At 56.0% G+C, this 21,560-nt stretch overlaps 2 protein-coding genes across 16 annotated transcripts in view; one reads left to right on the top strand and one right to left on the bottom strand.

Annotated features, from left to right (window-relative positions):
* SPTB (spectrin beta, erythrocytic) overlaps positions 1-3,096 on the top strand; it is a 146,621-nt gene extending 143,525 nt beyond the window's left edge. For all 3 annotated transcript variants that reach the window (XM_077909612.1, XM_077909611.1, XM_077909613.1), the window contains one exon: positions 72-3,096. In XM_077909612.1, the coding sequence (XP_077765738.1) occupies positions 72-239 (168 nt within the window). In that variant the 3' untranslated portion in view covers positions 240-3,096. The remainder of the gene's footprint in view (positions 1-71) is intronic.
* A 1,297-nt stretch (positions 3,097-4,393) lies between these two features.
* The window catches only part of PLEKHG3 (pleckstrin homology and RhoGEF domain containing G3), a 42,554-nt gene continuing 25,387 nt past the window's right edge, over positions 4,394-21,560 (bottom strand). For 3 of the 13 annotated variants that reach the window (XM_077909617.1, XM_077909618.1, XM_077909616.1), the window contains exons 2-19: positions 20,557-20,943; positions 19,392-19,489; positions 18,093-18,162; positions 17,704-17,750; positions 17,442-17,592; positions 17,222-17,353; positions 16,787-16,969; positions 16,317-16,409; positions 15,993-16,079; positions 15,712-15,745; positions 15,285-15,383; positions 12,494-12,583; positions 12,048-12,086; positions 11,577-11,599; positions 10,692-11,081; positions 10,102-10,215; positions 7,008-8,403; positions 4,394-6,073 (exon numbers count right to left, since the gene is read on the bottom strand). In XM_077909617.1, coding sequence (XP_077765743.1) covers positions 5,340-6,073; positions 7,008-8,403; positions 10,102-10,215; positions 10,692-11,081; positions 11,577-11,599; positions 12,048-12,086; positions 12,494-12,583; positions 15,285-15,383; positions 15,712-15,745; positions 15,993-16,079; positions 16,317-16,409; positions 16,787-16,969; positions 17,222-17,353; positions 17,442-17,592; positions 17,704-17,750; positions 18,093-18,162; positions 19,392-19,489; positions 20,557-20,904 — 4,128 coding nt within the window. In that variant the 5' untranslated portion in view covers positions 20,905-20,943 and the 3' untranslated portion in view covers positions 4,394-5,339. Of the gene's footprint in view, positions 6,074-7,007; positions 8,404-10,101; positions 10,216-10,691; positions 11,082-11,576; positions 11,600-12,047; positions 12,087-12,493; positions 12,584-15,284; positions 15,384-15,711; positions 15,746-15,992; positions 16,080-16,316; positions 16,410-16,786; positions 16,970-17,221; positions 17,354-17,441; positions 17,593-17,703; positions 17,751-18,092; positions 18,163-19,391; positions 19,490-20,556; positions 20,944-21,560 lie in introns of those variants that run through there. The other 10 variants (XM_077909623.1, XM_077909619.1, XM_077909615.1 and 7 more) reach the window with 10 other exon arrangements.

The following is a 21,560-nucleotide window of genomic DNA, read 5'->3' as shown; positions in this document are numbered from 1 at the left end:
GTCGTCTCCCTGACAACCTAAGTCCCAGGGGCACCCCCTCCCTTGTGGCCCATGACCCTCTCGGCCTGCAGGAGGAGATGCTGTCCTGGCTGCAGGGCGTGAGCACCGCCATCAACGAGTCCCAGAGCATCCGCGTCAAGGCACAGAGCTTGCCCCTGCCCTCCGTCGCGGGCCCGGACGCCAGCCTCGGCAAGAAAGACAAGGAGAAGAGATTCAGCTTCTTCCCCAAAAAGAAGTAGCCTCTCTGGCGCCCCACCGGCGGGCCGGGAGGGACTGGCGGGCACGCGGCCTGGGCCTGGGCCTGGGCCTGGGTCTGGTCCTGGTCCCGGTCCCGGTCCCGGTCCCCCCGCGGCCCGCGCCGGCCACCGCCTGCGCCTGCCTGCTCCGACTGCGATGACGGCGGCGGCCTGGCCCACTGCGCTGCCCTCCCTGCCTCCGCCCCGTGCAGCCCCGGCTCCCCGCCAAGGGCCAGGGCCCCTGGGGCGCAAAACGGTTTCCCGGGCACCCGCCCTCCTCAACCACCCTGCTGCCCCCGCCTCCCCACCCCCCCCCCAGCCCCACAAAAGCTGGAGAAGACGAAGGAGGTTCCTCAGACGCTGCCCACTCCCAAAGCAGGTCTTGCTTGGGGCCACCTCCCACTTGGGGATGGGGGAAGGGGACACTGGAGATGCCTGACCTGCCCCTTAAGGGCATGAGGAAGGAGCTTCAGGTAGGCGCACAGGGCTCTAGCTCTAGCCAAGGGGCTGCTGGAACCCAAGGGGCCTCTTCTCCACTGGGCTTACTCAGAACTGGACTCTCACCTCAGGGGCCACCACATCCCTTCCCCGTCTTCCTCTCACCAAAAAAAAAAAAAAGAAAAAGAAAAAAAGGTGGGGGGCACCTCCCAAGGTTGGTGGGTCCTAAATGCAAGGGCCTCCTGCTGCCTCCGGTGCCCTCTGCTACCAGCCCAGGTGGTAAAAGGGAGTAAAAGCTCTCAAGCTGGTCCTCTTAACACAGAGCTGCAGAGCGCTCAAGAGGCCAAGGCGGCCGACAGACCTTGACGCGGCCCACAGTTCTGCCCCTCCACGCTGGGATCCTCCCCGACTCCCAAACCAGCACTATCCAGCTCAGACCCAAGGTCCCTTAGGGATAGTACAGGTCCCCAGAGAGAGAAGACGGGTGCCCAGCACCTGCAGTAAAGCATCCCAAAGCCAAAGGCCCAAGGTGTCTTAGCCACAGCTGGCACCACCTGAGGGTCCTGGCTGGACAGACAGCAAATCTCATGACCTATCACTCTGGGGTGGCAAACAGAACCACATCTGGGTATTACCCATGTGACACAAGCCCCGGCCAACTGGAACAAATGCTGTATGGCACCCCTTGCTCAGCTTCTCCTGAAGGTCCTGGTCTTGTGGAAGTCACCAAAGGTCACCAAACATCTAACACCCCCTTCCTCAAGCACAGCCAAAACGAGCCCTGGACCCTATTTTCCCAGAGACAGCCTTCCCCATGCTGTTTGGATCAGACTTCTGGAGGGAAGAGGGCACTCGTTTCAACAAGTATCTCCCCCACCTCTCTGAAAGCAATACAGCTCCAGCCCAGCATCGTATCTGGGTTTAGGTTCAAAAGAGGGGTCAAATTGGGGGCAGCAGGTGTTTCCTGCTGAAGAGACCATAAACATCCCTGGGGCCTACAGCTGCTATTCCATCACCTTCCTTATGAGGAGCCTTAGACACACTGAGATGATTCCTCTGGAAGGGGGTGAGGTTCAGGTAGCAAATACAGAGGTACATATGCACTGTTACTAGGCCTTCCCAGGCAGGAGCCCCTAGTTCAGGCACAACTTAGAGATCAATACCTCCCTGTCAAGGGGAAGCTAAGTTCTTCAGTGGAGCTTGACACCCCCGGATCAGATGGTCCCACCTTTGTAGCCAGGGTCTTCATTTGGCCTCTATGCATCTAATCCTACAGCCCTCTTTGCTTCTACAGGGAAGCTAGTATATACCATTCACCAGCCTCCTCCTCCATCTGGGGAAACCAAGGCAGGAGGCAGTGAGGTGACTATAATCACCTGGCAAGGAAGGAGGCCTCTGATGCATCTGAGGGGATGTCCTGCTCCAGGGCAAATAGCACGTTCCTTACTGAAGAGCAGGTAGTGGCAAGAGTCTTCCTCAATTCTTTCCCCAGTCCAGTCTTTAGGGAGACAAGGGACCCCCTCCCCCACCCCTCCATTTGTGCCAAAGTAGCAACTGACGTGAGAAATTTCCCGCAAGTAACTCCATGGTCCAAAGAATGAAAGGGCCCCAAAGGATGAGGTAGGATTTCACCACCCCAGGTCCCCCAGACTGGGCAGTGGCAGCCAGCTGCATGTGACCCACCATCTATTGCCAGTGCCCCACACATCCCTCTCATATCACACAGGCCCCAAGACAACCCACAGGACTGAAGCTACAGGAGCCCAGCTTTGGGAGATTGTGCCACATGGGACTAAGCTCCTGGTGCCCTGGCAAGGGTTTTCCCCTCCTTACATTTTCTACTTTGCAGTCTCTTAACAGTATTCCCAAACTAGGTCAACACAGCTCCAGTCCACACCAGCATAATAGGCTTCCTCCCCAGGGCAGCTTAGAGGAAGCTCCTTCTGGGCATGGTCAGGTGGTCCTTCTTCCCTCTCTCCATCCCCTTCATCCCCTGGCCTCAACTGATTGGCTGAGGGGGTGTGTGGAGGGCCTTTAGGCTTCCCCTCCAGCCCCCACAACTAGCATCCATAACAGGAAACTTGTGGAAGGCTCAGTGTCCCCACCACATCACTTCTCTCTCCTGCCTATCGGAGGGCTACCAGGGTCCCCAAGGTTGCTCCTGGATCTCTCTCCCCTCCCTCTAGTGGGAGGGGGCAAGGATCCAGAGGACCATATGGCTTGGTCCCTTGGACAAGCAAGCTCAGGGAGGACATAAGGGAGGAGGCAGCTACACAAGACTGCACCCCTGTTGGGCACAGACCACACAATCTGGCGCCGACCCTGGGGCCAGCTGGGCCTTGTCCTCCACCTGCTCAAATGTGCTTCCACCAACCAGAGAAAACCCATTTACTAGTTTTTCTAATAAATCAATAATGCTCCATCTTTCTCTCAGTTACTTATTTGACTAGTTTTGTTTCCCTTTGAATTGGACCACAGAGAGGTAGCTGAGTGTGCAAAAGGGTGGGGCGGGGGGAACCACCATGGAGACAGAGGGAGAGCCAGAGTCTCTGGCTTGTCCCTGGGGACCTGGGGAGTCTTATGCCCATACGCAGCTGCTGTGCCTTGCCTGAGACCTTGCAAGAAGCTTGCTCATTCATGCATTCGACCATCTTGAGGGTCTGCTGCAAGCCCGTCCCCACAGAGCTCTGGACAGAGATCTTGGCTGTCACTGGACATCAGAATCACTAGAAGTGCCACGCCCGAGATTCATCTCCAGGGGGGTGATTTCTTTTGATCTACGTGGATGAAACTGGCATCACCATTTTTCAAAAGGCTCCACTGATGACGCTCATTGGTAGTGAGAACCAGTGAACTAGTTCAAGGTTCCAAGTCAAATCTAGATGGCTAAGGATCACCTGGGGAAAGTGTTCGCTACAACTGAAAAGGCTGAGTCAGGGAGTTCAAGAAGCAGTACATTATCCATTTTCTTCAATTCACAGATGAATTGGGTGACGTGGCTAGACTCTCACTCCAGTAGCTTTATGGCTACTGAGAGCATCATACCCCAAGCCTGGTAGGAGCTAACTATCCTCATCAACAGTGGAGGTGGCCACAGAACATTCAGGGTAGAAGGTAGGCTACTTCTGCCCTGTTTGCTTCTGCCTAGGAGAGGCCTCCCCTGGCCTCCACTCTTCTCTTGACCTCTTTAGGGACTCTGCACAACCGCCTTCAGGTTGAGTCTCTCCTCCAAGATCAGAAGCTCACACAGCCCTGATCCAGCAGACCTGTGGGAACACTTGCCTGTAGGAAAAGGATCAACAAGGCTGGTCCACCACAGAGATAGGGCAGAAAGCCCAATTAGAAATAGGCAGGTGGGACACTTGGGTGGCTCAACAGTTGAGCATCTTCCTTTGGCTCAGGGAGTGATCCCGGCATCTTGGGAGCAAGTCCTACATCGGGTTCCCCCACAGGGAGCCTGCTTCTCCCTGCCTTTCTCTGTGTGTCTCTCATGAATAAACAAAATCTAAAAAAAAAAAAAAAAAAAAAAAAAAAAAAGGAATAGGCAGGCATCCCAGCCCTTTTGAGGAAAGACACATTGAGAATAGAAAGAAAAAATGCATTTGCTCTCCTCACACCATGTTGCAAGCCACCTTAAGATATGTCTAGGCTCTAAGTTTAGAATCCTGGCCTCCTACAATGTCTCCTGAGAAGTAGCGAGAGAGAAAACACAGAAGACGTTGGAAATTTCTGAATGTCCCATTCATTTTCCTCACCTGTTTTAGTCCAACTTTGGTCCTTGAGGAAGAGAGCTCAAGGCTAGCACAGTGCCTGCCCCTGCCAACAGGACACCAGGCAAGGGTGGACAGAGAACAAGTTCCCTCCTGCACATCCCACGGCCCCCACCTCCCCTGCAAGCACCCTAGTGCCTTAGGCTTCATGAGCATGGACGATGGAGGAGAAAATGTGGATGCAGCCACCACCATCCCTAGCCCGCCTCCCAAAGACACCCTGACCTCGGTCAGCTCTCCCCATCCCAGCAAGGCCCAGTGAGGAGCCACACATGGGTGGTTGGTCAGCAGCGGTTATTGCACCATTGGCAAATAATGAAATGTATATACGTTAGCGACAACCACAGAGTCAGCAAGACAATCTACAAAAGTACCTGAACCAAGTCCATTACATTCTTCACAGGAGAGGAATCAACAACGGGAGAACACACACTCAGGAACACGTGTGCACACAAATACACCACAGAATGGAAAGCAATAAATTATGGGTCTTGTTCCTGCCTGGATCCTAAGAAAAGGCACAATTAAAGAGCAAAGCCTCCCCAGGCCACCTTCCCCCTTCTCCTCAGCCCGGCAGTGGTCAGCCCAGCACTGGAGGCCTGAGCATGGCTTGCTCTCACCAGGAAGAGGAGAGCTTAAATATCTGGCTTCTTACCAGAGAAGAACTATATATGAGGGAAGTGCCCACACTGGCCCCGGTGGGAAGAAGGGCCTGCAGAAGTCGCCATGAGCCCAGGGAAGCGCCAGGGCATTCCCAGCAGGTGAAGACACTTGCTGAGTACCCCAGAGCATCCTCTCAGGGGCTCACGTGGGCAGGGGGAGCGCAGGCTTGTGGGCAAGCACTCCAAGGTTCCTCGGAGTTCCCCTGCCACACGGCTCCTCCCAGGACTCAGAGTCATCCTATGGAGTTCAAGGCCTGGAACTTCTCCCTCAAGTTTCTCACTCTGCCCTGCTGGCCTGGGTCCGCCGGGTCCCTGGGACCGTCTTCCTTTGGCCAATACTCCGGGCTCCTGGAAACTCCAGTCTCCTGGAAATCCAGGCCCCGTCTCATTGTGGCTGCTGGTGAGCTTGGTCCCTGCCCACTGCGCTCCTCCAGCCCCGCAGCGGGGCAGGGCAGGGGCCCCTTCTCCAGGACGATCACCCGCTGGTTGTTCTCCAGGGTGAGGTCTGCGGTGACATACAGGGCTTCGGCTTCCACCGGCCTGCTTTGGGGCAGCATCCCGGGCAGCTGGGGCTGGGCGGCCTCCGGGCCCGGCCGGCCCCTCCTGGCGCCCACACTGCAGCAGCGGCCCACCCTGCCCGCCGGAGGCGGCTCCACCATGTTCTCGGGCACCGAGCGGCTCCGGTTGACGGGCGGGCCGCGGGGCCGGCTGCCCTCAGCCTGGAAGGCCTCGTCGTGGGAGGCGTACTTGGAGCAGAGCTCTCGGACATCGGGCCAGCTGAAGGGCTCGGCGTCAAAGGGGCTGAGGGGGCTCCGAGAGGAGGGCCGGGGCGGCGCTGAGCTGGCCTTCGGGCTGGCAGCAGTGGGGCTGAAGGCGAAAAGCCGAGGCGAGCCGGGCCTGGGCGGGCTGTGCTCCTGGGCCGCCGTCTGCTCGTGGTTGAGGAGGGGCAGCACCGGCTTCCTCTTCCCTGTGAGGAGAGAGCGAGCGGACTGAATCCTGAGCAGGAGCGGGCAGGGCAAGTGAGGACGCTGCACGGCCTTGGGCTCACGTTCCAGGCACGGCTGCTCGCGGGGCTTTGGTTGGGAAGGGAGAAAGCACGTTCACCTTCCACAGCCCCTTTTGTTAAAGGGCAATGACGGGAGGTGCCCGGAAGGGCTCAGTTGGTTGAGCATCTGCCTTCGGCCCGGGTCATGATCCTGGGGTCCTGGGATAGAGCCCCGCATCAGGCTCCCTGCTCAGTGGAGAGACTGCTTCTCCCTCTGCCTCTACCCCTCCCCCTGCTTGTGCTCGCTCTCTCTCTGTCAGGTAATAAATATACTCTTTAGAAGGAGAGGGCAGGGATCCCTGGGTGGCTCAGCGGTTTAGCGCCTGCCTTCAGCCCAGGGCGTGATCCTGGAGTCCGGGGATCGAGTCTCACATTGGGCTCCCTGCATGGAGCCTGCTTCTCCCTCTGCCTGTGTCTCTGCTTCTCTCTCTCTCTGTGTCTCTCATGAATAAATAAACTCTTTAAAAAAATTTTTTTTAATAAAAAAATAAAAAAAAAATAAAAAGAGAGAGCAATGGGAAGAATGAAGAAAAGGCAGTGAACAAGGAGGAGTCAAAGGAAAAGACGAGAGCCTCTGCTCTTCTGGTAGAGAGGGCCTATAGCCACATTCTTCCCAAGCCTCTGCTCTAGAGGAAGGGCTCAGGGGGGACAGGGATGGGGCTCAACCAAAGCCACACGCTTGGCCTTGGGCATCAGGCCAACCACCAGGGCTCATGCCACATGTGTGTGGAGACCGGCCCTCTCCTTGGTCATGGTTCTACATGGGTCTCTTTGCCCCAGGGGCCAACGTGTTCCTAAGAGGCTCTTCCACCCCAGATTTGCGGGAAGGGCCCACTCCCCATCCCCATCGTCATACCTGTGCCGCCCGAGGGTGCTCCAGCCTCCTCCTGAAGGCAGGGAACGGTAGGAGCCACCTTTCCCCACTGTAGGGGCGGCCTGGCCGTCACAGATTTGCTTTTGATCCGGAGGCTGTACTGGCGGGCCAGCTGGTAGACCTTATTCTTGACTCGCTCACTCACGTGGCCATCCATGACATGGGAGAGCTGTACGATGCGGGGGTGCAGCGGGGCCACCAGCTCCCCCTGGACCCCACTGCTCAGCTCCTTGACCAGCTCCTTCAGCTCCCGGGCCAGGTGGGCCGGGCTGGGCCGCTCCGTCGGGGAGGCACTCTCAGGGGAAGCAGTGGCCGACTCCTCAGTGATGGCCCCCAGCTCGTGCTCCTCCAGGATGAAGAGCGGCTCGTGTAGGTCGAAGCCATTGGCCTGGCCTTGGCCAGGCCCCTTCCTAGAGCTCTCCCCGGCAGACTCCATCCCCTCCCAGATCTTTACAATTTCTGAAGACGGCCGGAACTCAGCATCTGTGATAGGAGCTGGCTCCCCAGCACTCGCCTGGCTGGGTCCTGGGAGGTCAAACAGAGCCCATGAAGGCGGCCGGGAGCCCACTGGCCTCTTGTGCCCCAGCGGAGCCATGGGCTCCGGGTCTGGCCTGGGAAGGCTGTTGAATCTTGAAACAGAGTTTCTCACCAGCCCTTTAGGAATGTAGGAGAGGCTCTCCCGGCGTCGGATGCTAAAGCCCGCATCGTGGTGCTCTGCATTTTCATAGTAGCTCTTGATTTTATCCAACAATAGCCGGTCTCGGGTGGAGAGTGTCGATTCCTTCTTCTTGCAGGAAGACCTGTCGGGCTCTGCTAGACAGCCTGGGCTTGGGGGCTCTGTCCCGTTGACCGGAGGGCCACTTTCCATGGCCACGCCCACAGTGGCATCCACCTCTGGGGGCAGCTGCGAGCCAAGGGAATCCGTGGTGCTACCGTGCCAGGCTGGGCCCTTCTCGCTGCCCTCTAGGCTGAGCACACTGCTGCTCCGGCTTATCAGCCTCGGGCTCCCAAAGCCACTGGCCTTGCCGTCCTCTAGCGCCAGGCTGCTCCGCCGGGAGAAGCTGCTGACGAACCGCTCTGCAATGATGCTGGCCTGGTCCAGCACAGAGGGCGGCAGGAGGCTCTCGGTCTCCTGTGCAGCCCTCACATCCTCATCCTCCTCCTCACTGCTCAAAGCCTTAAGATCCTCGGTGCTCTCCACCACCACAAAGTCCCCCATGTCACCTGGGGGGGCCAGCCCCAGCAGGTCCTGGTGGGCATCAAGCTGTGTTTCCAGGACTTCTGGAGACTCTGTGTCTGAGGGCACCTCCTCGATGCTGGGACCTTCCATGGCAGCAAATACTTCCTGCTCCATCTCGGGGTCAGGAACTGGCTCAACCTGGGATAACAGAACTCCTGTGAGCCAAAGCCCTGCCTCATGAGACCCAAGGATGAGGAGACAGCATGACCTGCTCAAAGCCTAGTGGGAGGTCATGAAGTTTAGGACCAAAGGCAATCAGAATGTGCACAACTCAGAGTGGGGAAACAGGTCCTGAGGGAGAGGAATGTGGTGATGCCCCGCAGTCGTCATGCAGCTAGGAAGATTCTAGGAACACATATCGGGTACAGTGGTGGCACCTCTCAGTGACATCCTGCCTAGGAGCCCCAGGGACAAGGTGGGAGATACAACACAGGGTATGCCTGACGGAGAGGCAGCTTCCTACAGCCCTACAGGCCACACAGGCATTGTTCTGGTTTCAAACCCAACTTCCCCAAGCAGCCGGGACCTCCTGTTGTGGAGGAGGGTCCAGGAGGCAATAGGACCACATGCTAGAGTCCTGTCAGACTTGGTGAAGACAGGGATTTGGCTCCTACCAGCCAGCCTCTAGCCCTATGCACAACTCTGCACATGCCCAGCAGACAGGTAAGGAAGGAAGCAAATTAAAGAACCTCCCCCTGGCCAACTTGAAGGTCATCCAAACCATGAAACCAGCCAGTACAGGCAGCTTTCCAGAGGGACCTTTAGGAAGAAGAGCAAACAGGCAGCCCGGGTGGCTCAGTGGTTTAGCGCCGCCTTCAGCCCAGGGCCTGACCCTGGAGTCCTGGAATTGAGTCCCACATCAGGATCCCTGCATGGAGCCTGCTTCTCCCTCTGCCTCTCTCTCTCTGTGTGTCTCTCATGAATAAATAAAATCAATCTTAAAAAAAAAACTCACTAAAAAAAAAAAAAGAAAATACACACCAGACTGCAAAAACTCCATATAATGTATAAAATGTCATTAATAGCTCTTTCTATTGATTTCGTGCTACATAATAGCTGGTGTTAAATAATTTGTTAACGTGGTTGCTAGAAAATGTAAAGTTATCCGTGTAGCTTGCTTCCTATGATGGCTGGATAGCACCACTCCAGACTCCCACCCAATGTCACCGAGGTTCCTCAGGCCTGCGCTGGTGGTTGAGGCCCCCCCTGGAGTCTAGGCCTCATATGCTTTTTCTTGTAACTTTGGGAAAACAAAGGTTATAGGTTCTGCAAAACACACAGACCACATGAGGTGGCAGGAAGTGGAGTGTGGGCTTGAGTCACAGTCTCTGGTCTGACCTCAGCTCTGCCCCTCAGAAGCTGCCCAATGCCAGGCACGTCACTCACCTCCTCTGAACCTCTTTCTACCTGAGCTATTGCAGGGAATAGAAGAAAGGAATAAGACATTGGACCTATAGGAAGTGCCCAGCAGATGTCAGTACCCAGGCGGGTACAGGCGTAATTTCAATGTCTGGCAGGCTGGTGGGGACAGGGCCTTATGCCCTATACAATGAAGCCTGGCTGACGGGTCCTAAAATCTGGCCGCTTCTGCTAATATAGCCCTTGACAAAGAGACCGCATCTTGTCAAAAAGGAGCTTCTTTTTCTAATTCATAGAAAGGGGTTGCCTGTTCCCCCCACCATACACCTAGAGGCTAGACAGGCTTCCCAAAGGGCCGAGAATCTGGGAAGGGTGGAGGAGGATGGGGGCGGAATTCTTAGTCCCATGGGCCCAACGGGAGAGCCCCTGCCTGAAGGCCCCACCCGCTCTGGCCCCTTCTGCCCGCCGGCCACTCACCTCTGGCAGGGAAGAGGTGGACTCGAAGCTCATGCGCTTCTCAGCACTAGTCGGAGACCGGCCGCTGGACCTTCTGCGGCTCTTGGGGCCTTCTGACTCCTTGCGCCCCTTCTCCTACAGCAAGTGGAGGGGCCATGGTCAGCTCCTGAGATAACTGCGAGCTCATCCCTTCCACAGCCCAAAACAGGCAAACCTCCTGAGCCCCAGGGGGGCCGGGCTGTACTGAGAGCCAGCCTGAGACCTGATACTGAACTGCCAGGTCTGGGGATGCAGAAACCCCAGCCAGGTGTGCAGCCTCAGGACAGCCCATCCTGCTTGCCCCTTCCACCCCTGCTGGCTTCTCCCCTTTCCCCACCGCCCCCACCCTATTAGTCATGCTCACTGGGCAGTATACTAGCTCACGCCCCTTACTGGAACAGCACATGCCAAGGGCTCACCAGGGCGTGACAGCGGGCAAGGGGTTAGGTGCTGATGGCAGGAGTGAGGGAACAGGACAGAGGGGTGGGGGGGGCAGGGGAGAGAACTTCCAGATGGGCATGCACTCGCCAGGGAACATGCAAGGAGGAGGGGAGATCAAAGAGACACCTCACCATAGCGCCCCGGGAGAAAAGTAAAGCGTTGGCCCGATAGTGCCAGCAGTGGAGGGCGGCCAGCAGGGAGCTGGCAAAGTCGGCTACCTGCTCCGCCACTGCCAGGCTCTCCTCCTCCTCCTCCTCCTCCTCCGAGCCTGGGGGCTCCAGTCTGGCCCCCTTCTCGCTGCCTTCAGGCCCTGCCAAGTCCTCCAGAGACACCTGAAAGGCCTTCTCCTCCTCCTCCTCCACCACCACCTCCTCCTCCTCCTCCTCCTCCTCCTCTTCCTCCTCCTCCTCCTCCTCCTCCTCCTCCTGTTCCTCCTGGGCAGCCCCTTCGGTCTCTGGCTGCACGCCCTGAGCACAAGGAGGCTGCCCAAAGTCCAGGAGAGCGCCGGTACTGCCTGCATGCTGTTCAGAGCATAAGACCCCCTCGTGACCAGCCTCTCTGCAAGCCCCCTCCTCCTGCCAGTGGCTGGGGGTAGGGAGGCTCTACACAGAGAAAGCCACACTGAAACACAACCCCTGATCTCCACCAGGGCCCAGGGAGGATGGGGTGGGGGCTCTCAAGGTGGGAAGCTGGGACCTGGGAAGGCTGGGGCTGGAGCCTGGTCAGGAGCTCAAGACCCAGAGAGGCCTGCCTGCCCTAGACAGAGAAAATGGAGAAGATCCAGGCTAGGCCATCACCAGGGTACCATTCTAGGAAATGGGTACAGGAGGGTCCCCAGGGGAAGGACCATGGCTTATTCATCTCTGTGACTTTTGTGACAGAGGCTAGCACAGAGTAGGTACCTAACAGGTATTTGTCAAATGCATGAATGAATGCACAATGAGAGCCAAAGCCAGGCGTTGACCTGGCTGTCCCACCCCCTTGTCAAGCCAGTCCTCTCTACCCACTGGCCTTACCTTCATTCCTGCTGCTCTGGCTGCTATCACCATGGCCAGGTCCCAGCACACAGGCAAAGGGGGTTTGTGGGGAGAAGAGATCGGTAAGCAGGAGAAAGAGCCTCTTTACGGAGACCACGAGGCACCTGGGTAATAAGGCTTCACTGGGGCCCCTTATTCCCAGAACCCTTGCCCGGTCTCCTGGGCTTTCCAAGGAATGACCGATAGAGCAGAGGCTCTTGAGGCCACAGAGCAGCACAGGTTGGTGTGTGTCACTCACGGCAGCTGTTATCCGAGGACAGGGCAAGGGAGTGTGTGCGAGGGAGAGCTCAAGCCCCATCGCCAGACAGCCAAGGGGTGAGGCCCACCTCCAGAGAGGAAGAGAGGCAGAGTTCCCTCCAAACTGTCCTCAACACCCGGAAGGTTACCTCTGTCACCTCCCTGCCCCTACCCTAGAGCTGGCCAGGAATGGCAGGCCATGCTCACACTCACCTTTCTCACTGAGTTGCCTGAGCAGGTGTCTGGTTGGCTCTGAGAAAGAAAGTGAATGAACAGTCAGTGCAGGCCTGGAAACAGCTGTGTCTGGCCCTGGTTCCATGCTCACAGTGCCACTGCCACCACCAGCTCAAAGTCCACTCCAGCAAAAAAAAAAAAAGTCCACTCCAGCTTGGACCCCCTCAGTCTTAGGGCCTGAGGAAGGCTGCCCTCACACCTACCCCACAGGGAGGCAGGGCCTGGGTCACCTCCATCTAGCACCAGGGACCTCCAGGAACAGCTCTGCCCACAATCCCTGCATTGGTGCACCTCGCACCACACCTCCGGAGATCCTCAGCTCTACACCTCAAGCCCCTCCCTCCCTGCAATAAGCACATCAGCGCATTGGCTACACCCATGCCAAGCCCCCTTGCAGCACCCCAGCTGGGAAGCAGAGGTCGCACCCGACTTCCTACGGCCCTTAAGGCCTGACTCCGTGAAGCCTCGCTGCCTGCTGGGGAGTGTTGCCCGGAGGAACAGGGGCTGACCAGGCTCTGGGAACAAGATACAAAACACATCCATAAGGCTGATGGTGTCATCATCCTGGGGCCCAGCCTTTCTGGGAACAGACCTGAGATAGGCAGGTAGGGATAAGAGGACCATTGTCCACGGACTTCTCCACAGAGTCTTGACCTTCACCCACAATGTTCTTGCCCAACTGGTGGTAACTGGGAAGCCCACAATTAACTTGGAGGCAAGAAGAAAATCTCCTGAGGTCTCTTAGTTGTTCCCGAGCAGGGGAGCATACCAAAGGAGTTTCTCCTGAGATGCGTGTGCGCATATACATAATCTGCACATCATAAGTACGTTGTGAATCCAATTGTTTTTAAAATGAGAAATACAAAATGCCCTAGTCTTTCATCTTAAAACTATAATCAAGAGGGGCACCTGGGGGGCTCAGTCAGTTAAACATCTGCCTTCGGCTTGGGTCATGATCCCAGGGTTCTGGGATTGAGCCCTGCGTTGGGCTCCCTGCTCACCAGGGAGCCTACCTCTCTCTCTCCCCCTGCAGCTCCTCCTGCCTGTGCTCTCTCTCCCCCTCCAATAAATAAATAAAATCCTTAAAAAAAAAAAAAAAAAAAAAAAAAAAAAAACCTATAGTCAAGAATATTTAACAAGTGGCAGGTAGTGACAGCAGCACCTTACTTATCTAGAACATACCTCTCTGTGCGTCTCAGCTCCCTGGGAGGAGGCCCACAGGCAGCGTAGGTGACTCCAAGCCATCACTGTGGCACTTGCTTGCGGCCTCTATCTCCCTCTCAGCAACTTGCTGGCCCTTTATTTTTTTTACTTTTTTTTTTTTTTAAAGTAATCTTTACACCCAACGTGAAGCTTGAACTCATGACCCCAAGGTCAAGAGTCACAAGTTCAACCAAGTGAGCCAGCTAGGGTGCCTGCCTGTCTTTACCCACACTTCTCAGAAGTTCAATCAACCGATTTCAAACAACAGAAGCAGGGAGAAGAGCCGCTACAGGCAAGGACACTATGACAGAGGAGAACCAACCCTTCGGGGTAAGGGTGGACAGGACACCTCAGGTGGCAACCCACAGCTCCGAGCAGTTCACACGCCAAAGGGATGCTGTTACACTGACGTGAGAAAAGGAAAAGTCTAACGGCGGTCAGCATCCTCTTCCTTAAGAGTTAAGAGGCTCATGAGGACGAAGCAGGTTTTAAAAGAGGTTTGTTTCATAATGGTTAAAACTAAAGTACGAAAACAAGCAAACAGAACACCATTCTGTCAGGGTTCACAGGCTAACATCTCAGTCCTGTGGAAACTGAGCTCTGAAACGACTCACTGCCTGAGGGCTACAACAGCTACGGTTTGGACGCTGACATTATGACAGGCAGTGCTGCTGTCAGCACCATCGCTTCCATTGCCAGAAGCTTCCAATTCACAGCAATTGGCAGGTTAAAGGGGGAATGCTAAGAGGACAGGAAGAGTGTTACCGAAGAAAGGAAAACAGAGGGCCAGAAACTTATAAAGTAATACCCCCAATTTGGGGTTTTTAACATAGGGTGTCATAAAACTTTTGCAACCATCACAAATTTGCCTCGGGTTCAAGATCCACTGGGAGTAATACCAAACAAAACAAAATACGAAAGCTTTCCAGAGACCTCTTGGCTCCATCCTTCCAGAAGACCAAAGCCTACATGTCAATCACCACAGTTGTTCAGGGGAAAGGCTGTTGTCATAGCCAAAGCGCAGTGCACCATGGAGATCCGTGCCCGGATAATGCCCCCAGTCACTCCCGAATCTTCTCTCTAGGGGTCTCTGAGACACTTCTCACTCCCATTCTCTTCTCATCTATGTTTGGCAGATACCCAGTTGAAGCTAAATCTGTCCCTGGGCCTTGGACTAAAGAGCAGAGTACAAATGAACAGATGAACAGACAGAGAAACACCCTTATTACCCCCGGCGCTAAGAATAAAAGCAAGGTTTTCTCTTTTTCAACAGACGATTCATTCCAATATCCAAGTATACTGTAGCAAGCCCAGTCATGGAAGAAAACTTAGCAGAGGAGGGCAGCCCCAGTGGCGCAGCGGTTTAGCGCTGCCTGCAGCCCAGGGCATGATTCTGGAGACCCAGGATCGAGTCCCACATCGGGCTCCCTGCATGGGGCCTGCTTCTCCCTCTGCCTGTGTCTCTGCCTGCCTCTCTCTCTCTCTGAATGAATAAATAAATAAATCTTTAAAAAAAAAAAAGAAAGAAAAGAAAAGAAAAGAAAAGAAAACCTAGCAGAGGAAAATGGAACTTTTTCCTGAGACCCAAAGTAAATATTTCCTGTCTGAATTTGGTGCCACTTGAGGTCTAACTCGTTTTCCCTAAGTCCTGCCTCTGCTCTGCTCTAGAACTGGGCTGGGCATCACCCATGATGTCTGAGCGTCACTCCTGGCTGAGTCCCAGGATTCTGAGTGGCAAAGGTGCGAGGTTTTGGTCACAGTAAAGCTAAGGAGCACCAAGCCCTAGTGACAAGCATTCTCAGGGCCCTGGAGAAGGTGGTCTGCCAAAAACCTGGTGGGCAAGAAGGGCCCGAAGGTGCCAAGCACTGGGAGGGCACCTGGTGACCCTCCCCCTGCCCCTTCCCAGCATGTCTGGAGAGTGAGATCCGTCCCCAAATGCTGCTGCAGACAGTCTCCCTCCTCGGTCAAGAGCCCAATGAGGAAGGCTTTCTGCCCACACAGCCCTTCCCTTACCAGACTGCCGGCGCCCCTGGCGCACATGGGTGGACACCTCGTCCTGGGAGGACCAAGCTTTCTTCAGGCGCTCCGGGCTGCAGCGGTACCGACTGGGATCTGCACACAAGGTTGACAATCAGCCTGGGCCTGGACTCTGACCATACCTGACCACATCTCTGCTTCCTGCCCCAGCATCAGGGGCCAGAAGGCTCCAGAGGCTCCCTCCTCTTCCATCTTCCATCCAAAAATGTTAGGCACTGGGAATCCCACCTGCCAGCAGGACCAAGCCCCTGATCTTGCAATAGACCTCGAACCCCTGGCAGGTAGAGCATCCCCATTCTCCCTGCTCCTTGGAATATAAATATCAGTAGAGCTTCCCCAAGATGCAACATGACCTAGAGATGTGCCCAATTAGGGACAAAGCAGGCAGAAAGGGTACACTTACAGTAGGAGTCCATTTCCAAGATGGCTTCCTTGGCCTGGAAGGAAAGGAAATGCACCCAGTAACTACCTTTCTACGTACGTGGCTCCCTCAGCCCACCAACTTGCTCTTGCTGCACTGGGACACCCCACAGTCTGTGCCAAAGCCCATGGCATCTGCTGAACTGACGCCCGCTGTCAAGCGAAGCCAATGTCCAAAGGCACTGGTGGGACCCTGGAGCTGGCTGAAGAACACCCTTTCCTTGCGCCCCATCAAGGCATAGGTGGGGCACCTCAGGAACTCACCTTCTGGGGGATGGTGGTGTGGTGGTTCTCCAGGATAAGCCTCTTAATGTGGTGAGTCCAGCTCCGTTTCTCCTCCGCTGTTTTGGCCTGGAAGGACCCAAGGGAGAAGGAGCCAGGGTTATTATCACAAGGCTAAAGCCATCTGCTATGGGCCATGCTTCCGTCATGGGGGGCAGAGGCAAAAAGATGGCCTGTCCTGGGACCTCTGAGAGGTGACCACAATGATCCCTGCCTTCCAGGGGGAGACCGTGAGGCTGAGTACAGCTAAGCGAGCCGAAGGAGGTAAGTCCATCCCCAGCCCGAGCACCCGGACCCAACGCTCACCTGGATGTTGTACTGCTGCTTGCTGTGCTTGTAGTGGGTGACAGTGAAGCACAGAGAGTCTCTGGTGCTTTCAATCAGCATCAGGGAGGAGCACTAGGGCAGAAGAAGAGTGTAGTCAAGCATGGGAAGGGGCAGGGTGGGGGGTGGCTGACCTAGAGCCCAGTCCCTTGAGACCAACTAGGGAGGCAGGAAGAGTAACTCAGAAGGATGGAGCTGCAACCTCACCAACCTGGGGGCCCATGAAGAGGTCAAGAATTGGAGCTTGGGGCACCTGGCTGGCTCAGATGTTACAGCCTAAGACTCTTAATCTCAGGGTTTTAAGTTTGAGCCCCACATTGGGTGGAAAGATTACTTAAAAATAAAATCTTAAAAAGGGAGATGGGGAGAAGGGAATGGAGCCTGGCACACTGCAAGGCAGGGGAGAGGGCAAGGGGGCAAAGAGGCAGAGGACATGACAGCAGCCTGGTTACCGGGATGTGGCCCTTGTAGACAAAGTGATCGCCTCGCTTCTTGGTGATGAGTAGCGCTTTGTCAAATAGAAAGAAGGTCCTCTCGTTGCGTACACGGTGCACTCGGAACGTGCCCTCTAGGACGAGTTCTCCATAGATGGTCAGGTCTGGCCCTTTCCAGTTAATGAGCAGCGACTGAATCTCCTACAATAGAGAAGCCCCAACACCCAGAGTCAGGCTACTCGTGACCTTCTGGGGACTCCATGGAAGCCCAGAAACTCCTACAGACATAGCCACTGCCTGCATCCACCAGACACATACTGCCACAGAGAAGCCGCCCACAGGGAAACCAGCTCTCAGCTCACCCCAGCAGGGCAGCCACATGCCCTCTTCCAAGCACGGCCCCAGCCTGCCCACCATCCCTGCCTGTCCCTCCAACGACCAGCCCCGGAGCACCTGGAGCCGGACTGCATGCTCATGCCTCCTCTTCATGTCATTGATGTACCAGGCCACACAGGTCATGGTGTCAATGGCATCTTCCACCACCTCGAAGCCGTCCTCTTCTTCATCAAAATGTTTGGCAATTTCCTGTGTGGGAGACAGGCGCTTAGGCAGCCCAGACTCAGCCCTCCCCTGCCCCCAGCCCCCCACACCCCCAGGAAGACAGCTGGGTTACCTGGAGCAGCAGGTGGTACTTGAGGATGCGCTGGACAGGCTTTAGCAAGTAGGAGCCCAAGGGCAGAGAGTGCTGTAGTAGCTCCTGCCGGTCCCGAAAGAACTTGGCCTGTTGTTTGTCCCGCATGCACTCAGTCAGGGCGGCCACTGAGCTGGGAGGCAGGGAGAAGGAGCCGTCACCACCTGGGAAGGCCTAGATGGGGATGTGGGTGCTCCAGGCCCACAAAATAATTCTATCTCCCCTCTCCACCCCAATTACTCACTTAGGGTAGTTGTTGCAATACTGGGTGTAGATATCAAACTCTTGACTCTAAGAGGAGACCAAACAAAGATGGTGATTTCCGGGAGACTCCCATTTGACTATAAACCTGCCTATACCAAAGACATTGCCCTGACCCCCATAGCTCACTCTGCCCCTCTCTCCCTGAACACCTACAGATCCATCTTAGTACCCATCTGTCCGGGATATCCCATCCATCTAGCAGCCCCTGGCTCTATCCCAGAATGCCCTTCCCATTTAAGGCAGGGCACCTGGCACTTCCCCTGGACAGAAGCCTCCAGGACTCCCTCATCCTCTTAAGCTGGGCACGCCTGTGCCTCTGTGGCTCCAGCAAGGCGGGACAAGAGACAAGGACCCAGCAGCCCTACTTACCCTTTCCACGAAGCAGCTGGCCACAGCCACGGGGTCACTGTTGCAGCTGTCCAGGTCTCGGAGTAGCTGGCTGGGGGAGGGGAGAGTGGTCATCAGACCCCACCAGGCAGTGCACAGCCTCCACAGCTACCAACACGCCCCCTCCCCAGCCTCCTGGTACTCAGATACACAGCCTGCCCCCGTGTCATGCCAAAGAGTCGGGGCTTCCATCTTCAGAGTGAGTTCCACCCAGACCAGCAACCACAGAAAGTAATCAACACTGCCACAAAGAGGGGGAGCAAAGGACACCCACATGCTCAGCAAGCAAGAGAGAGAGGAGACACCAGTACCCACCTCGGGAGGGGAGACAGCTCCTCTGCAGGCAGAAGGAGTCAAACACACAAAGGCAGAGATTAAAGGGGGAAGATGAAGAGGATGGGGGGGACTCCCTAAGGAACCAAAAGCCTCCACTTCACAAGATTACAGGAAAGGGAGAGAAACAGGGTGAGTCCCAGTATACCCTTTGAACCTGATGGGGCCCTATGGGAAACCCTACAAACAGTGTTCCCTGGACCCCTCCTCCTGTGCACCTCTTTTCCCAACCCCACCACCACCCAGCCCAAGTCACCCTGTGTCTGCCCTCCCGGACTTCTGCAGCGTTCACAGCACAAAGTCCCTCTCGCCCGTGTTATAGGACCCACAGTAAGGATCCTCCTGTCCTAGTGATGCTGTCCCCTCAAACACTGCTCTTCCTAATCAGTGTCCCTTCCCTGAGGACTCTGGGGGACCAGGCAGCACATGCCAGCTCCTTGAGGAGCCCTTCTGCCCTCACCAGGCCTTGCTCAGCCTGCCGCATCACATTTTGCCTGGCCTGATCATTCTCTTAGTAGGTCAGATCACCTCCAGAGAGACCTGACTTCCCATGGGGTCAGTGGGAAGGTGACAAAGAAATTAAGAGAGGTGCAAGTAGGGGATGAAGATAGGAGAGACAAAGGGCCACAAAGGTACAGAGGGATGAGCATCACGGGCCAGAGTCGAGCGGTTCCCTGAGGCGGTTCTGGCCCAAGCTGGACCCAACATGCAGATGGCCTCAAATGATCTAGCACGTCCACCCTAGAGCACCTGGTGCCACATCCCCTCTCTCCTGCAGGGAGCTAACTACATCTGTACAGGGATGGGCCACCAGTACCCACCCTCTGCAATCAGGCCCTGGGCCCACGTGTCACAGCCCAGGAGACTAGGGACATCCAGGGCTCCCCACCCAGGCCCTGAGATGGGTCTCACAGGCTGAACACGGTGTGTGTTAGGCCTGCTCCATACCTGTTCAGTGCATAGATGTTTTCTATGTTCCCAAAGAGGGCGCTGACTTGTTCTGGCTTCAGCAGCCCAGGCGTGTCGATGATCTTCAAGAGGTAGTCCTGTGTGGAGGGAGGCATCAGGACCCAGCCCCTCTTGGCCCCACTCCCTCCAGCCACATCTCTTCCTTTACTGCATTGACAGCTGCGATGGGACTTCACAGACCTCGCCTACTGTGTTGGGCTGGATAGCTGCCCCCTCAAAGTCAGTATCTGCTCAGAACCTCAGAAGGTGACCTGTTTTGGAAATAGGGTCTTTGCAGACGTAATCAGTCAAGGATCCCAGGACAATAGCATACTGGATCTAGGGTGGGCCCTAAGTCCCATGACTGGTGTCCTTATAAGAGGAAAGGACACAGAGTGACACAGAGAAGGCAGCCATGGAAGATGGAGGCCGGGGTCGGGATAGTACATGTACAGGCCAAGGACACCGAGAATTGCAGCAACCACCTCCCAGCAGAAGCTGGGAGAGACGCATGGAATGCATTCTCCCTCAGACCTTCCAGAAGGAGCCAATTCTACCAATATCTTGATTTCTGACTTCAGGCTTCCTAAATCAACACAAAAGAAATTTCTGCCTTTTAGCCACCAGCTCGTTGTAATTTGTTACAGCAGCCCCAGGAAACAAACAAGTCTGTCTCTGCGGCGAGCAGAGGGCTTCCTCGGTGGCAGCCATCCAGCCACCTCCCCGAGTGTCCTGCAGGGTGAAGCATTTCACACTGGCCCTGCAAGGGGGTGTGTCTTCATCTCCCAGAGAGGAACCTGAGGCTCAAGGACTCAGGCAGGCGCCTGAGATCTGCGGCCAGGAAACAACGGAGCAGGGATCTGGGCACTGACAGGCAACATCCAGGCCGTTTCCTCACCGTGTTCAGCCTCTGCGGGCGCGGCAGTCCCCGGCCTCCCCACCAACCGTGCCTACTCCCCAAGGGTCTGCAGCCCCAGCGACTGCTCTGACCCAGAGTATGGGCGGTCTGGGGCTCCCCACCGCCCCTGGAAGCGGTGTTCTGACGCAGACTGTCAGGGAGGACGCTCCTTCCAGGGGTGGAGGGGAGTTTACGAGAGCAGGGCCACCCGGAGCCAGAGGCCAGCCCACGGCGACCTGAGCCCCGCGCGCGGCTGGCAGGCCTCACCTCCACGATGCTGCGCAGGTCCTGCACGTACATCCGCTCCGTCTCCACAATCTCCCGCACCACGCGGCCCAGGTAGCTGAGCTTGAGCGCTGGGGCTGCAGGGGCCCGGCTGCTGAACGGGGACAGCGGCCCCCTCACGCTCAGCCAGCCGCTGGGGCCACTGTCGCCGTTGGCGGGGTGCCGGCCGCGCGGGGAGCCCGCCCCGTTCTCGGCCGAGGCCTCGGGGCCGCTGGGCTCCTCCATGGCACCGCGGCTGTCACGGGAGGAACCCGACGAGGATGTGGTCGACGTAAGGCTCACCGGCCGCTCCTGGCTGCCGTCCTGGCGGAGGGAGGCAGAGACGGGCATCCTGGCATCGCTGCCTGGCGAGGGCACTCCGGGGAGATTCTGCCCAGACAGACCAAGAATTAAATCTCAGAATCGTCACAGAAACAGAAAGTAAGAGGGAGGCTGCCGAGGGATGAGGGAATGAGGAGTCAGTATTTGATGGGCACAGAGTTTCCACTCTGCAAGATATAACAAGTCCTGGGGATGGTTGGTGGTGACAGATGAGCAACAACGTGAAGGTACGCAATGCCTCTGATCCATCATACACTTAGAAATGGTTAAAATGAGGGTGCCTGGGTGGCTCAGTTGGTGGTCTGCCTTCGGCTCAGATCATGATCCTGGAGTCCCTGCTCAGTGGGGAGTCAGCCTCTCTCTGTGCCCCTCACCCCACTCATGCTTGCTCTCTTGCTCTCTCAAATAAAATGTTTAAAAAATGTAAAAATTTTTTTTAAAAAGGTTAAAATGGAGATTTTACGCTTGTGTATTTCACCATAATTTTAAAAACAGTAACTCTGAATGTTGAGAAGGTCCCTTCCTTCAGACTCCACAAGCACAAGGAAGCCCAACATCCCTTCCTAACTCCAACAGTGCCAGCTTTCCCAGGAGGAAAGGCTGATCACATCCAAGGGACAATAAAGTGCTCAGAAACCTGAGCCCCAAGAAAACAGAGAGAACAT

Source organism: Canis aureus, chromosome 9 (assembly GCF_053574225.1).
Source record: "Canis aureus isolate CA01 chromosome 9, VMU_Caureus_v.1.0, whole genome shotgun sequence".
Taxonomy (NCBI): domain Eukaryota; kingdom Metazoa; phylum Chordata; class Mammalia; order Carnivora; family Canidae; genus Canis; species Canis aureus.
This window is presented reverse-complemented; position numbering and strand designations above follow the sequence as displayed.